This window comes from Balaenoptera musculus, chromosome 6, assembly GCF_009873245.2.
Source record: "Balaenoptera musculus isolate JJ_BM4_2016_0621 chromosome 6, mBalMus1.pri.v3, whole genome shotgun sequence".
Taxonomy (NCBI): Eukaryota; Metazoa; Chordata; class Mammalia; order Artiodactyla; family Balaenopteridae; genus Balaenoptera; species Balaenoptera musculus.
The window spans coordinates 60,796,631-60,814,034 of NC_045790.1; the positions used below are offsets into that span (position 1 = coordinate 60,796,631).

Below are 17,404 nucleotides of genomic sequence, written 5' to 3' on the forward strand. Positions count from 1 at the left end.
TGTACTTCAGCAACAACCACCAGGGAACTGTGAAAAATAAACAAGGTTTATTATTCACAAGTCCTGACCACACAGCAAGGTCACGGGTAGAGAGCTAGTGAATGCAAACCTGGGGCTCTGTCTTTATTGGGGTTGAGAGTGAGGTGCCTAGGGTTTCACAGGTTTCTTTTTATTGATGAATTTAAAACATAAAGCAGGAATGAAAGCACAAGAAGCACAAGAAGAGAAAAGCAAGAGGTCAAATGGTCAGTATCTAAGTTATCTAAGTCAGACCTCTTTAAAAAAAGGGACTTCATGGGTGGGGTGACCTCGCTCTTTATCTAGTCCTATAGCTGTCAATTTGTTTATTTGAAATGGATGTCTTTCAAGTGGCTACCTAGGCAATCAAAAGCTTAATACCAGACAGACTGCAATCAACAAAGCTACTTGTCAGATAACTCCAGGAGCAAACAATCCTTCAGGACCCCGACTTTTGGCCTCACTGTGATTTCCAAGAAACAGCTACAGCTGGAATTCCTGGCTACAGTATTAACTAGGAGTGTGGTGAGCAGAAAGCTCTTCTCTGCTGGTAGCCATTCATGCAAGAAGTTTCCTAAAGATGAACTCTCTTCCAAATTAATCTTCCTGGGAAAGTCTCAAGATGGTGGAGAAGAAGGACGTGAACTCATCCCTTCTTACGAAAATACCAAAATCACAACCAGCTGCTGAACAACCATTGACAAAAAAACGCTGGATCCTACCAAAAAAGATACCCTCCATCCAAAGACAAAGAAGAAGCCACAACAAGACGATAGGAGGGGCACAATCGCGATAAAAGCAAATCCCATACCCACCAGGTGGGCAAACCACAAACTGGAAAATAATTATACCACAGAAGTTCTCCCACAGGAGTGAAACTCCTGGGCCCCATGTCAGGCTCCCCAATCTGGGGGTCAGGCAACAGGAGGAGGAGCCCCCAGAGAATCTGGCTTTGAAGGCCAGTGGGGTTTGACTACGGGAAACAGAAACTCCACTCTTAAAGAGTGCACATAAGGTCTCGTGCATACCAGGGGCCAGGAAAAAAAGCAGTGCCCTCATAAGAGACTGGGCCAGACTTTCCTGCTAGTATTGGAGGGTCTCCTGCAGAGGCGAGGGGTGGCTGTGGCTCACTGCGGGGACAAAGACACTGGCAGCAGTAGTTCTGGAGAGTACTCATCAGTGTGAGCCCTCCTGGAGGCTGCCATTTTCTCCCCAAGACCTAGCCCCACCCAACAGCCTGAAGGCTCCAGTGCTGGGATGCCTCAGGCCAAACAATCAACAGGGTGGGAACACAGCCCCACCCATCACCAGACAGAGTTTAAAGTCTTCCTGAGCATGACCCTGACCACCAGAGGGACAAGACCCAGTTCCACCCACCAATGGGCAGGAACCAGTCCCTCCCACAAGCCTCTTAGACACCCTCATCCACCAGAGGGAAGACAGCAGAATCAAGAACTACAATTCTGCAGTCTGTGAAAAAGAAACTGCAATCACAGAAACTTAGACAAAATGAGATGACAGAGGAATATGTCCTAGATGAAGGAACAAGATAAGACCTGAGAAGAACAGCTAAATGAAGTGAACATAGGCAATCCACCAGAAAAAGAATTCAGAGTAATGATAGTGAAGATGAACCAAGATCTTGGAAAAAGAATGGAAGCACAGATCGAGAAGATACAAGAAATGTTTAACAAAGACCTAGAAGAACTAAAGAACACACAGATCAACAACACAATAACTGAAATGAAAAATACACCAAAAGGAATCAATAGCAGAATAACTAAGGCAGAAGAATGCATAAGTGAGCTGGAAGACAGAATGGTGGAAATCACTGCCTCAGAACAGAATAAAGTAAGAAGAATGAAAGAAATGAGGACAGCCTAAAAGACCTCTGGAACAACACTGAACGCACCAACATTCACATTATAGGGGTCCCATAACGAGAAGAGAGAGAGAAAAGACCTGAGAAAATATTTGAAGGGATAACAGCTGAAAACTTCCCTAATGTGGGAAGTTAGACAGCCACCCAAGTCCAGGAAGCGCAGAGAGTCCCATACAGGATTAATTCAAGGAGGAATACACCGAGACACAGTAATCAAACTGACAAAAATTAAAGACACACAAAAAATATTAAAAGCAACAAGGGAAAAGTAACAAATAACATACAAGGAAACTCCCATAAGGTTATCAGCTGATTTCTCAGCAGAAACTCTGCAGGTCAGAAGGGTGTGGCACAATATATTTCAAGTGATGAAAGGGAAGAACCTACAACCAAGAATACTCTACCCAGCAAGGATCTCATTCAGATTCGAAAGAGGAATCAAAAGCTTTACAGACAAGCAAAAGCTAAAACAATTCAGCACCACCAGAACAGCTCTGCAACAAATGCTAAAGGAACATCTCAAAGCTGAAAAGAAAAGTCCACAACTAGAAACAAGAAAATTACCAATGGGAAAGCTCACCAGTAAAGGCAAACATACAGTAAAGGTAGGAAATCATCCACACAGAAATATGATATCAAAACCAGCAGTTGTGAGAAGAGGAGAGCACAAATGCAGGATACTGGAAATGCATTTGAAATTAAAAGATCAGCAACTTATAACAATTTTGTTTATATACAGACTGCTATATCAAAACCTCATGGTCACTGCAAACTGAAAATCTACAATAGATACATGTAAAAAAAAAGAGAAAGGAATCCAAACACAACACTAAAGTTAGTCATCAAATCTCAAGAGAACAAAAGAGTAAGGGAAGAAAAAAAACCTACAAAAATAAATCCAGGGCTTCCCTGGTGGCGCAGTGGTTGAGAATCTGCCTGCCAATGCAGGGGACATGGGTTCAAGCCCTGGTCTGGGAAGATCCCACATGCCGCGGAACAACTAGGCCCGTGAGCCACAATTACTGAGCCTGCGCGTCTGGAGCCTGTGCTCCGCAACAAGAGAAGCCGCGATAGTGAGAGGCCTGCACACTGCGATGAAGAGTGGCCCTCGCTTGCCACAACTAGAGAAAGCCCTCGCACAGAAACGAAGATCTAACACAGCCATAAATAAATAAATAAATAAATTTTTAAAAATAAATTTAAAAAATAAATCCCAAACAGTTAACAAAATGGCAATAAGAATATACATATTGATAATTATCTTAAACATAAACAGATTAAATGCTCCAAACAAAAGACATAGACTGGCTGAATGGATACAAAAACTAGACTCGTATATATGCTGTCTACAAGAGATCCACTTCAGATCTAGGAACACATACAGACTGAAAGTGAGGGGATGGAAAAAGGTATTCCATGCACATGGAAATCAAAAGAAAGCTGGAGTAGCAATACTGATATCAGACAAAATAGACGTTAAAATGAAGACTGTTACAAGAGACAAAGAAGGACACTACATAATAATCAAGGGGTCAATCCAAGAAGAGGATATAACAATTGTAAATATATATGTACCCAACACAGGAGCACCTCAGTAAAGGAGGCAAGTACTAACAGCCATAAAGGGAGAAATCGACAGTAACAAAGTAATAGTGGGGGACTTGACCACTCCACTTTCATCAATGAACAGATCATCCAGACAGAAAATCAATAAGGAAACACATGCCTTAAATGACACATTAGACCAGATGTATTTAATTTTTATAGAGCATTCTATCCGAAAGCTGCAGAATACACATTCTTCTCAAGTGCACATGGAACATTCTCTAGAAGTGATCACATGCTGTGCCACAAAGCCAGCCTCAGTAAATTTAAGCACACTGAAATCATATCAAGCATCTTTTCCGACCACAATGCTATGAGATTAGAAATTAACTACAAGACAAAAAAACTGTAAAAAACGGAAACACGTGGAGGCTAAACGATATGCTACTAAACAACCAACAGATCACTGAAGAAATCAAAGAGGAAATCAAAAAATACCTACAGACAAAAGGAAACAAAAGCACGACAATCCAAAACCTATGGGATGCAGCAAAAGCAGTTATAAGAGGGAAGTTTACAGCAATACAATCTTACCTCAGGAAACAAGAAAAATCTCAAATGAAAAACCTAACCTTACACCTAAAGCAACTACAGAAAGAAGAACAAACAAAACCCCAAGTTAGTAGAATGAAAGAAATCATAAAGATCAGAGCAGAAAGAAATGAAATAGAAACTAAGAAAAAAGAAAAGATCAATGAAACTAAAGGTTGGTTCTTTGAAAAGATAAATAAAATTGATAAACCTTTAGCCAGACTCATCAAGAAAAAGGGGGAGAGGGCTCAAACCAATAAAATTACAAATGAAAAAGGAGAAGTTACAATGGACATCACAGAAGTACAAAGGATCATAAGAGACTACTACAAGCAACTATATGCCAAAAAAAGGACCAACTGGAAGAAGTGGACAAATTCTTAAAAAGGTACAATTTCCCAAAACTAAACCAGGAAGAAACAGAAAATATGAACAGATGGATCAGAAGTATTGAAGTTGAAAATGTGATTTAAAAACTCCCGACTAATAAAGTCCAGGACCAGATGGCTTCACAAGCATATTCTATCAAACATGTAGAGAAGAGTTAATACCTATCCTTCTGCAACTATTCCAAAAAAACTGCAGAGGAAGGAACACTCCCAAACTCATTCTATGAGGCCACCATCACCATGATACCAAAACCAGACAAAGATACCACAAAACAAGAAAATAACAGGCCAATATCACTGATAAACATAGACGCAAAAAGCCTCAACAAAATACTACCAATTCAAATCCGACATTACATTAAAAAGATCATACACCATGATCAAAGTGGGATTTATCCCAGGAATGCAGGGATTTTTCAGTGTCTGCAAATCAATCAGTGTGAATCACCACATCAAAGAACTGAAGAATAAAAACTATATGATAATCCCAAAAGATACAGAAAAAGCTTTTGACAAAACTCAATACCCATTTATGATAAAAACTCTCTGGAAAGTGGGCATGTAGGGAACCTACCTCAACATAATAAAGGCCATATATGAGAAACCTGCAGCTAACATCATACTCAATGGTGAAAACCTGAAAGCATTTCCTCTAAGATCAGGAACAAAACAAGGATGTCCACTCTCACCACTTTTATCCAACATAGTTTTGGAAGTCCTAGCCACAGCAATAAGAATAAGAAATAAAAGGAATCCAAATTGGAAAAGAAGAAGTAAAACTGTCACTGTTTGCAGATGACATGATACTATACATGGAAAATCCTAAAGATGCTACCAGAAAACTACTAGAGCTCATCAATGAATTCAGTAAAGTTGCAGGATACAAAATTAACACACAGCAATCTGTTGCATTCTATACACTAACAACAAAAAATCAGGAAGAGAAATTCAAGAAACAATCCCATCTACCATTGCACCAAAAAGAATAAAATACCTAGGAATAAACCTATCTAAGGAGACAAAAGATCTGTACTCTAAAAACTATTAAGATGCTGATGAAAGAAATTGAAGATGATACAAGCAGATGGAAAGATATAACACGTTCTTGGACTGGAATGATCAATATTATCAAAATGAGTATACTACCCAAGGCAATCTACAGATTCAATGCAATCCCTATCAAATTACCAATGGCATTTGTCACAGAACTAGAACAAAAAATTTCACAATTTGTATGGAAACACAAAAGACCCCCAATAGCCAAAGCAATCTTGAGAAAGAAAAACGGAGCTCATGGAATCAGGCTCCTGGACTTCAGACTATATTACAAAGCTACAGTAATCAAGACAGTATGGTACTGGCACAAAAACAGAAATATAGATCAGTGGAGCCGGATAGAAAGCCCAGAGATAAATCCACGCACATATGGTCACCTTATCTTTGATAAAGGAGGCAAGAATATACAATGGAGAAAAGACAGTCTCTTCAATAAGTGGTGCTGGGAAAACTGGACAGCTACATGTAAAAGAATGAAATTAGAACACTTTCTAACAGCATACATAAAAATAAACTCAAAATGGATGAAAGACCTAAATGTCAGGCCAGACACTATAAAACTCTTAGAGGAAAACATAGGCAGAACACTCTATGACATAAATCACAGCAAGATCCTTTTGACCCACCTCCTCCAGAAATGGAAATGAAAACAAAAATAAACAAATGGGACCTAATGAAACTTAAAAGCTTTTGCACAGCAAAGGAAACCATAAACAAAACGAAAAGACAACCCACAGAATGGGAGAAAATATTTACAAACCATGTGACTGACAAGGGATTAGTCTCCAATATTTACAAACACCTCATGTGTATCAAAACAGCAAACAACCCAATCAAAATATGGACAGAAAACCTAAATAGACATTTCTCCAAAGAAGACATATAGATGGCCAAGAAGCACATGAAAAGGTGCTCAACGTTGCTAATTATTAGAGAAATACAAATCAAATCTACGAGATATCACCTCACACCAGTCAGAATGGCCATAATTAAAAAAATCTATAAACAATAAATGCTGGAGAGGGTGTGGAGAAAAGGGAACTCTTTTGCACTGTTGGTGGGAATGTAAATTGGTACAGCCACTATGGAGAACATTTTGGAGGCTCCTTAAAAATCTAAAAATAGAGCTACCATATGAGCCAGCAATCCCACTCCTGGGCATATATCTGGAGAAAAACATGGTTTGAAAGGATACATGCACCTCAGTGTTCACTGCAGCACTATTTACAATAGCTAAGACATGGAAGCAACCTAAATGTCCATTGACAGAGGAATGTATAAAGAAGATGTGGTACATATATACAGTGGAATATTACTCAGCCATAAAAAAGAATGAAATAATGCCATTTGTGGCAACATGGAGGACCTGGAGATTATCATACTAAGGGAAGTAAGTCAGACAGAGGAAGCCAAGTATCATATGATATCACTTATATGCAGAATCTAAAAAAAAATGATACAAATGAACTTATTTACAAAACAGAAACAGACTCACAGACTTAGAGAACTTATGGTTACTGGCGGGGAAGGACGGGGGAGACAGATAGATTGGGAGTTTGCGATTCACATGTACACACTGTTATATTTAAAATAGATAACCAGGCTACCCTGGTGGTGCAGTGATTAAGAATCCGGCTGCCAATGCAGGGGACACGGGTTCGAGCCCTGGTCTGGGACGATCCCACATGCCACAGAGCAACTAAGCCTGTGCACCACAACTACTGAGCCTGTGCTCTAGAGCCCACGAGCCACAACTACGGAAGCCCACGAGCCACAACTACGGAAGCCCACGAGCCACAACTACGGAAGCCCACGTGCCTAGAGCCCATGCTCCGCAACAAGAGAAGCTACCGCAATGAGAAGCCCGCACACCTCGACGAAGAGTAGCCCCCGCTCGTCGCAACTAGAGAAAGCCTGCGTGCAGCAACAAAGACCCAACACAGCCAAAAATAAAAATAAATTTTTAAAAATAAATAAAATAAAATAGATAACCAATAAGGACCTACTGTATAGCACAGGGAACTCTGCTCAGTATTCTGTAATAACCTAAATGGGAAAAGAATTTGAAAAAGAATAGATACATGTATATGTATAACTGAATCACTTTGCTGTACACCTGAAACTAACACAACATTGTTAATCAAGTATGTTCCAATATAAAGTAAAAATTTTTTTAAAAAGCTAATTGTCAGGTGCTTACACTACAACATCTACACACCCTAGTGCTGTTGTAAGAATTGAGTAACACACATAAAGCACTTAACACAGGGTCAATAAATTTTAGCTAGCTGAAAGAGGTGAATGGGGTACAGCTATAACATTAACTCCACATTCTACTCTTCGGGGATTGAGAAAAGAATAAAGGTCATTTAAAAGGAATACATTTCCCCTAAACATTTTTTACAATTAGAGGGTACTACAGATCAAGATTCTTCATTAAATACAAATATCTCAATATTAAAACTATTTGTCATTTATAACTTATTGCAAATTATTTTATCATCAAAACCATACTTAACGAAGGGTCATCAACATAAGTTCTGAGTTGCAGCTAGATACAATAAAGGGCATTTGGGGAGGGGAATGGAAAGGAATATGAGGATACTAGATACGTGAGTAGCTCAGTCATGGAAGAGTAACTGGCACAGGGCTCAGAGAGAGGTGGGAGGATTCCAAAAGATAACTCTACATAGCTATTTTGTCGAAACCTTGCTGTCTCTATGCTAGGGAAAACTATCTCATATCATATCTTTGAAATATAACTTGTCAAGGCTGTAGATATGATATCAGAATAATTGTCTTTTCAGTTCACAGATTCTCTGAATCAAGCAGAATAACATCTGGACATGATTGAGAGAATATAGGGAGAGCCTGGATTTTAAGTCTGATTCAATGACACCTTTGGGTATCCTCACTGGGGAAGGAGGAAATTTATTCTCAATACTGAAGAAAGAAATTATTTCTGGCCGAGAGGGAAAAGTGTAGCAGACTACATTACTGCTCACAAATACTCACCCTTCTCTTCCCAGTCCCTGAGAGGACCACCCCATCTGACTAACACTGGCTTGGCCATATGACTTGGTTTGCTCAATGGAATCTGAGCAGAAGTGAGAGTGTGTTAGTTCCAAGCAGAGGCAGTAGGGAGGTATTTCATTTCCAGCAGCCCTCATGTTTTTTTTGCCTTTTACCAGGAGAACATCACGTCTCATATAGGGGGTACTCCTTCAGCCTGGCATCCAAACTGAGAACATACATGGAGCAAAACACCTACTGGCTACCTCAGTTTACCATGTATGTTATGAGCCACAGCCACCTATATGTGGTGTTACAACTTCTCATGTGATCTCAGATACTTTCCTTCTACAGCCTCACACTAACTCACAAGATGCAACCTTTCCAGCGCCCACTTCCACAAGCAAGCTTCAAGACTTTTTTAACATAAAGTGCCAAATATATTGCAGATTTTATATATTTTGTTACCATTTAACATGTGCTGTTTTTATTGTGTTTTTTAATGTCACAAAGTTTAGAATGTTATGCCACTAATCTCATTTTTCCTCTAAGCCCTATGGTTTTTATTGCACAATTCTGCAGAGCATAGTGCATTTTAGGAACACCTATTTCACATTATAACATAACTGACTGTATCTTGAAAAAAGAGACACAAATATCCATAATCCAAAGAGACAAGTTCTATAACTGAGCCACATATGGGTAGAAAAGCAACTGAGATAAGGTGATACTTAACCTTATGACCTGATCACCCCACCGCCAAACACAATCACACTGGGAAATTAGGTTTCAACATATGAATTTGAGGGAGAAGAGATACATTCAGTCTATAGCATTCTGTTCCTGGACCCCCAAAATAATATCCTTCTCACATTCAAAATATGTTCATTCTATTCCCAACAGCCCCAAAAGTGTTAACACATTCCAACATCAACTCAAAGTCTGAGTTCAAAGTCTCATCTAAATATCATTTAAAGCAGATTTGGATGAGACTCAAGGTACAATTCATCCTGAGGTTCTCCAGCTGTAAACCTGTGAAATTAAACAAGTTATGTGCTTCCAAAATACAATGGCAGAACAGGCACAGGACAGATATTTACAAGAAAGGTGTGACAAGTCTCAAGCAAGTCTAAAACCCAACAGGGCAAATTCCATTGGACCTTAAGGTCCATGAATAATCCTCTAACTTGATACTCTGCCCTCCAGGCCCACTGAAACAGAGGTCCTACCTACAGGACACACTTGGGCAGCATTCCTGTCCCTTCAGCTTTGCTGGGCAGAGGGTGGGCACCTAAGGCTCCTGGCAGCCCTGCCCTAGTGGATTTGGGTGGCTCCTGTTCTTTGAAATCTAGGTGGAGTCAAACATGCCCCCTGGGCCTGTGCCTTCTCCACTAGTGGAGATGGCTTATTCCACCAGTTTGTTGCCTGCACCCTGCTGAGAGGCAGCTGCTGCACCAGGGGCTGCCAGAACCACACCTGGGGCAGACAAGGAGCTCAGCACCAGCAGTGCACCAGCAGAGCCCTCAAGGTGAGGTAGCACCAAGCAGCAAGCTCAAGGTCTCCAAACACTGGCATCTCCTCCTTTGAAATCATTCTGCCTCCAGGCCCTGTGCTAAGACAGTAGCCCTGGTGATTTCTGAACTGTCTTCAGGGTCATTCTTCCATTGTTTTAGGCAGCAGCATCTGGTTCCTGTTGAGATGGCTTATCCACACTAATCTTAACAAATGGTTGCTTGGCCACACTCTTAGTGTTCTCTTCTGAACAGGCTTTCTCATCTTTTGGATAGGTGGGGAATTTTCCAAATTTTTAAGTCCTGCTTCCTTTCTGCTTAACATTTATAATTATGCCTTTAAGTTATTTCTCTCTAATTATACTATGTTGACCTAAAACAAACAGGCTGCCAGGTATTTTCCAGAAAAGATGGATTTATTTGGGATCGGCAGAGAACTGCAATCTGGAGTCTGCAATCATGGTGAGCCACATGGAAGCTCACCCAAGGCAAGGGAAGGAGAACACTCTCCTAGAGGGGAGGGCTACAGTAAACAAGGAGCCCAAGGCTTTTCATTGTTTGAGTCCCTGCCAGGAAAGAAGAGGAGTCTTTCTTCTTCCTCTTAGGCCCTGGTATCCTTGCAGGGCGTGAGAACTCCCCCTTCTGGTCTACTGATTCCATTTTACTGAGGTTTCTGTTTATTAACTTTTTACAACTACAAGCAGTTAGGAGGGTTCAAGCCACACCTTCAAACCTTTGCTTAGAAATTACTTCAAGTAAATATCCAATTTCATTGCTCACAAGTTCTACATTCTACAAAGCACTAAAACATGAACATAACTCAGCCAAGTTCTTTGACACTTTACAAGAAGGATCACTTTTCTTTCAGTTTCCAATAACACAGTCCTCATTTCCACCCGAGATCTTATCAGAATGGTCTTTACAGTACACAATTCTACCAATATTCTGCACAGGATTACATAGGTGTTCTCTAAGAAGATTGAGGTTTTTCTGTACACCTCTCCTCCTTTCCTTTTGAGTCCACACCAGAATCTCCTGTTCACAACAATGTAGGCTTTTTCTAGCATGCACCTCAAAACTCTTCCATTACCCATTACCCAGTTCCAAAGCCACTTCAACATTTTTAGGAATTTATTACAGCACCCCTCCACTTCTCAGTACCAATTTTTGTTTTAGTTCATTCAGGATACTATAACAAAAATACCACAGACAAGGTGGCTTATAAAAACAGAAATGTATTTCTCACATTTCTGGAGGTTTGGAAGTACAAAATCAAGGTGCTGGCAGATGTGGTGCCTAATAAGGACCCAATTCCTGGTTCATAGATGGTTTATCTTATTCATTTTCTTCCTATGTCCACACATGGCAGAAGGAGCAACGGAACTCTCAGTGGTCTCTTTAACAAAGGTACCAGTCCCACTGATGAGGAATCCACCCTCATAACTGATTCATCTCTCGAAAGCCCCACTTCCAAACTCATCACATTAGAGGAGTAGGTTTCAACACGAATTTTGGGGAACACAAACATTCAGTCTATACCACTAGCTCAACACAGAATTTACCTTAAATTCTACTTTAGTGATATTCTCATTTTATATGCATATGAAAACACTTGTCAGTCACAGAAGCGTAAAAAATATATTATACATGTACCTTGTGTTAAGAGTAGCATAATTAAAGCACGGATATATTAATAAGAAGAAAAACGCTGCTTTTTAACACTTACCACAAGCTTTAGAAGCAGCAACACAAATCTCTTCTGCAACATACTCCCCAGTTGGAAACGTCAGATAATCCCCCTCGGCTTTTCCAAGGGAATGATAAAGATAGACCTGTAGGACTGGATCTATTTGCTTCACAGAATTAGCATTTCCAGGAATATCACCATTCTGATGTACAGGAGATGAGGATGTTCCTTCCATTTCTGTCATTGTAAGGCATGCCATTCCCATGCACAGTCTTTTTTCAGAACATTTGCCTGTAAGAGAAACCAAAGTTACAAATGAACGTGATATTCGTAAGTTATCTTTCATATATAAAGAAGTCTTCACTGACAACAATGACTGTCAAATCCATTAACTGAATAACTATCATGTACAGTCATTTCTCAGACAGATACTGAGGGTTTTGTTCCAGACCAGTGCAATAAAGTCACACAAATTTATTGGTCTCCCAGTACCTATAAAAGTTATATTTACACTATACTGTAGTATACTGAGTATGCAATAGCATTATGTCTAAAAAAAAATTGTACATACCTTAATTAAAAAATACTTTATTGCTAACCATCATCTGAGCCTTCAGCGATTTGTAATCTTTTCACAATAGTATTATCAAAGATCACTGATCATAGATCACCATAACAAATAATAATGAAGAAGTTTGAAATATTGCAAGAAGTATCAAAAATGTGACAAAGAGACATGAAGTGAGCAAATGTTTTTGGGAAATTGGCACTGATAGACTTGCTTAACACAGGGGTGCCACAAACCTTCAACTGTAAAAAACCAGTATCGGGGAAGCACAATAAAATGAGGTATGCCTATACTACTATATACAAAGCACAGTGAGAGATATCAAAATTATAAACTTCCTGTGGACAACGACAATAAAATTGAAGCTTATACACTAACTGAGGAACCACAATATAAATATATAACACTAACAGAACAAACAAAATCAGTTACAGACAACAGAAGAAGAGATTCCACAAAGCGACATGATTTCTCAACAGATTACTCTGACAATTGCTTATTGGAATCTGGAAGGGAAAAATAACATTTCAAGCTGGGATTAACTGATGAGCTTTATTAGAGGAGGTCATATTTAAAACTGTTCTTGAAGCATGAATTGGATTTTGATGGATGGAAGAGGAAGAACGTTCTGGAAGAGTGGAACTGTTCTGAAGAGTAGAAAGATACAAGATATGTTCAATAATTTATTGGTCTGAGTGAAGTATTTGAGAAGTTATACCACTTAGGAAAGGATTAAAAATACAGATGGATAGGGACTTCCCTGGTGGTCCAGTGGTAAAGAATCTGCCTTGCAATGCAGGGGACGCTGGTTCAATCCCCGGTCAGGGAACTAAGATCCCACATGCCGCGGGGCAACTAAGCCCACGCGTCACAACTACCGAGCTCCCACGCCTCAACACGAGAGCCCGTGTGCTGCAAACTACAGAGCCCACGCGCCCTGGAGCCCGTGCGCCACAACTAGAGAGAGAAAACCTGCACGCCACAACTAGAGAGAAGCCTGCACGCTGCAACTAAGACCCGGATACTTGTAACAAAACTGCAGCTACATACCCAGTATGCATTTCCCCCTTCTTCCTTGATACAAAAGCCCAAATGGCAGGGTATACCAATGTACTCCCCCAAAAAAACTCTACTTCCCCACAGATGGATAGCCATGTGAACCAGTTTAAGCAAATGAGATTTAAGTGAAAGTTGCTGGGTGGTACTTTCAGGACCACTCCTTAAAAAAAGGTTGACGTAGCTGGCATGCCTCCTTTTACTTTTTCCCCTTCACCTTCTGTCTGAATCTAAGCATGAATATAGGTAGGGCAGTCACCTTAACACCATGTAACCATGAAGGAAAGGCCAAGAGAATAAACGACCTGGCAACCTTAAGCAGCTGAATCAATGTCAGGAATCCCCTACCAACCACCAGACACCTTGTTACGTATAAGTAAGTGCAATCCTAACTGATACAGTACGAAATAAAAGAAGGTCCAAATGTCAGACCAAAGAATTTAAACTTTATCCCACAGTCAATAATGATTAGAAAGGTGAAGTGATATAGTTAGAAAGCTATTACAATAACCTAGGCAGTACTAAGATCCTGAACTGAAACAGCAACAGTTGGATGGTTAGAGGTAATAAAAGAGGAAGACTTGATGCACCATGAGGACTAACTGAATATAGAAGCCAGAAGTAAAAGATAGTATGAGGATTTCAAACTTGGGAGTTCTGTAATACCATTATTAGAAGGACTTTGTCCCTTGACTTTGGAAGGTGAGGAAAATAAAGACTACTGTTCTACAGACTTTTATTTAGGAATGAAAGCAGGGCAATTAGACCAAAATCTAGCTGGCAGTTAAAACATGAGACTGATATTTGGAAGACCTGAAAATCTGACAACCTTCCCCACAGATGTAATCATTTAAATCATGAGCTACGTGAAGGAAGAGGATGGGAATAACAGCAAACACACTTGCACAGCATTTACTATATGCCAGGCACCGTTCTAAATACAGATATTAAATAAATGAAGTGATTATTAAGTGAACTGCAATATGAAACATAGTTCTACATTCAACTACAAGGACCTTATTCTATTAGAGAAAATACTAGAGTTAATATTTATTCAAATAATATAAAACTATCAGTGTGTAAAAACAAAACAAAAAACTGGCAAATTGTGAGCAAAACTGCAAGATTTTTGAAGTTCCTCTGCATTTGGATATGCAAATTTAAACAATTTTAATTTGTTGAAAAATAGAATTTTTAAAAATATTTCTTATACTCTATTACACTATCTCTGTTACTCAGCTATAGAAAGCCATCAGATGAATTCTTAGCCATTAAAGAGCAAATATGCTAGAATTTCATCAGTTTGTGCTCACTATTATTTTGGATCCTATGCCTTCCTTTTGAACTCACTTTTTCCTACTGAAATATATTTTTTAGTAGATCTCTCAGTGAGGCCTTAAGGGTTTTTCTGTTGTAGTCTTTGAAATAAATTTTTTTCAGCTATACTGAGGTATAATTAACAAATAAGATATTTAAAGTATAAAACATGATGATTTAATATATGTATACATTGTGAAAGTCTTCCCCCATTAAGTCAATTAACACCTCCATCAACCTCATGAATTTACCGTTTTGGTGGGTGAGGGAACATTTAAATTCTACTCTTTAGAAAATTTCAATTCTACAACACAGTGCTATCAACCACAGTCACGTTATACACAGATCCTCAGAACTTATTTATCTTATAAGTGAAAATCTACCCTTTTACCCATTTCTATTTCCCCCAACCCTGGCAACCACTTTTCTACTGTCTGTTTCCTAAACTTTTTTTTTTAAGATTCCACATATAAGTGATAACATGCAGTATTTGTGGTTCTGGCTGGCTTATTTCACTTAGCATAATGTCCTCCAGGCTCATTCACGTTGTCACAAATGACAAGTATTCCTTTTTAAAAGCTGAATAATATTCCTCTGTGTGTGTGTGCGAGCGTGTGCACATGCGCACATATATATACACCACGTTTTCTTGATCCATTCATCTGTTGACAGATACTTAGGTTGTTTCCATACCTCGGCTGTTGCAAATGCTGCTGCAATGAATGTGGAAGTACAGATATGTCTTCAGAATAATGTTTAAACTTCCATTGGACATATACCCAGAAGTGGGATTGCTGGATCATACACTGGCTTTATTTTTAATTTCTTGAGGAATGCCATACTGTCTCCATAGTGGCTGTTCCAGTTTACATTCCCACCAAAAACTTACAAGGGATCCTTTTCCCCACATCCTCTCCAGTATTTTTTATCTTTTGTCCTTTGAATGACAGACATTCTAATAGGTGTGAGGTGATATCTCACTATGGTCTTGATTTGCATTTCCCTGATGATTAATGATGCTGAGTACCTTTTCATGTACCTGTTGGCCATTTTTGTATGTCTTTGGAAAAAATTCAGATCCTTTGACCATTTTTTAATTGGGTTATTTGGGGGTTTGTTGTTATTGACTTGTATGAGTTCCTTATGTATTTCAGATATTATCCTCTTAACAGATGGGTAGTTGACAAATATTTTCTTCAGGTTGGCTTTTCATTCTGTTGATGGTTTCTTTTGCTAAGCAGAAGCTTTTTAGTTTGATGTAGTCCCACTTGTTTATTTTTACTTTTGTTTGCTTTGCTTTTGTGTCAAACCCAAAAAAAAAAAAAATCATTGCCAAGACCAATGCAACAGAGCATAACCCTTATGTTTTAGGTCTTAAGTACAACTCCTTAATCCATTTTGAGTTGATTTTTCTGCATGGTGTAAGATAAGGGTTCGTTTTACCCTTTCACATGTGACTACCCAGTTTTTCCAACACCATATATTGAAAAGACCATCTTTTCCACATGTATAGACTTTGCTTCTTTGTCAAAAATTAATTGACCATATATGCATGGGTTTAGTTCAGGGCTCTCCTATTCCATTCCACTGATCTATGCATCTGTTTCTAATGTCAATACCGTACTGTTTGTTTGCTCATTTGTTTTTAATACCATGCTGTTTTGATTACTATAGCTTTGTACATAGTTTAAAATCAGGAATTATGATGACTCCAACTTTGTTCTTTCTTAAGACAGTTTTTTTGGCTATTTGGAATCTTCTGTGGTTCCATACACATTTTAGGTTTGTTCTTCATCTGTGAAAAATGCAATTGGAATTCTGATAGGGACTGGATTGAATCTGCAGATCACTTTGGGTAGTATGGACATTTGAACAGTATTAATTCCTCCAATCTATGAGCACAGCATATCTTTCTGTTTATATGTATCTTCTTTGACATCTTGCATCAATGTCATATAGTTTTCAGTGTACAGTTATTTAACTCCTTGCTTAAATTTATTTCCAAATATTTTATTATTTTTGATATTGTAATAGGGATTGTTTTTCTTAATTTCTCTGGTAGTTCATTTTTAGTGCATACAAACACAAATGATTTTTGCATACTGACTTTATATCCTGCAACTTATAATGAATTTGTTTATTAGTTCTAACAGTTTCTTGGTGGTCTTTAGGGTTTTCTACATATAATAACATGTCACCTGCAAATAGAGACATTTTTACTTCTTCCTTTCTGATACTAGTGTCTTTTATTTCTCTTTTCTTGCATAATTGTTCTGGCTGGAACTTCCAGTTCTATTTTGAATAAAAGTGGTGAAAATAGGTAACCTTGTCTTGTTCCAGATCTTGAGGGAAAGCTTTCAGCTTTTCATCACTGAGTATGATGTTAGATGTGAGCTTGTGACACATGACTTATTATAATTAAGGAACATTTCTTCTATATCCAATTTGTTGAGAGTTTTTATCATAAATGGATGTTGAATTCTGTCAAATGCTTTTTCTGCCTCTATTGAGATGACCATATGATCTAACTTGACCTAACTGTAATTTAATTCCCATATTTCCTTACTGACTTTGTCTGGATGACCTATCCATTGTTCAAAGCAGGGTATCAAAGTTCCCTACTAGTTTTGTATTGCTATATATTTTTCCCTTCAGATCAGTTAATGTTTGCTTCATATGTTTAGGTGTTCCTCTTTTGGGTACATAAGTAGTTACTAGCTCCTCTTGATGAACTGACCCCTTCATCATTACACAATGACCTTCTTTATCTCT

General features: G+C 38.7%; 1 protein-coding gene across 4 annotated transcripts in view; it reads right to left on the reverse strand.

The window, feature by feature from the left end:
* JAK2 (Janus kinase 2) overlaps positions 1-17,404 on the reverse strand; it is a 221,382-nt gene that overhangs the window by 83,431 nt on the left and 120,547 nt on the right. For all 4 annotated transcript variants that reach the window (XR_005020220.1, XM_036854641.1, XM_036854640.1 and 1 more), the window contains one exon: positions 11,731-11,982. Coding sequence is in view for 3 of the 4 variants with exons in the window: in XM_036854641.1 (XP_036710536.1) it covers positions 11,731-11,956 (226 nt within the window). In the remaining variant the exon portion in view is untranslated. The remainder of the gene's footprint in view (positions 1-11,730; positions 11,983-17,404) is intronic.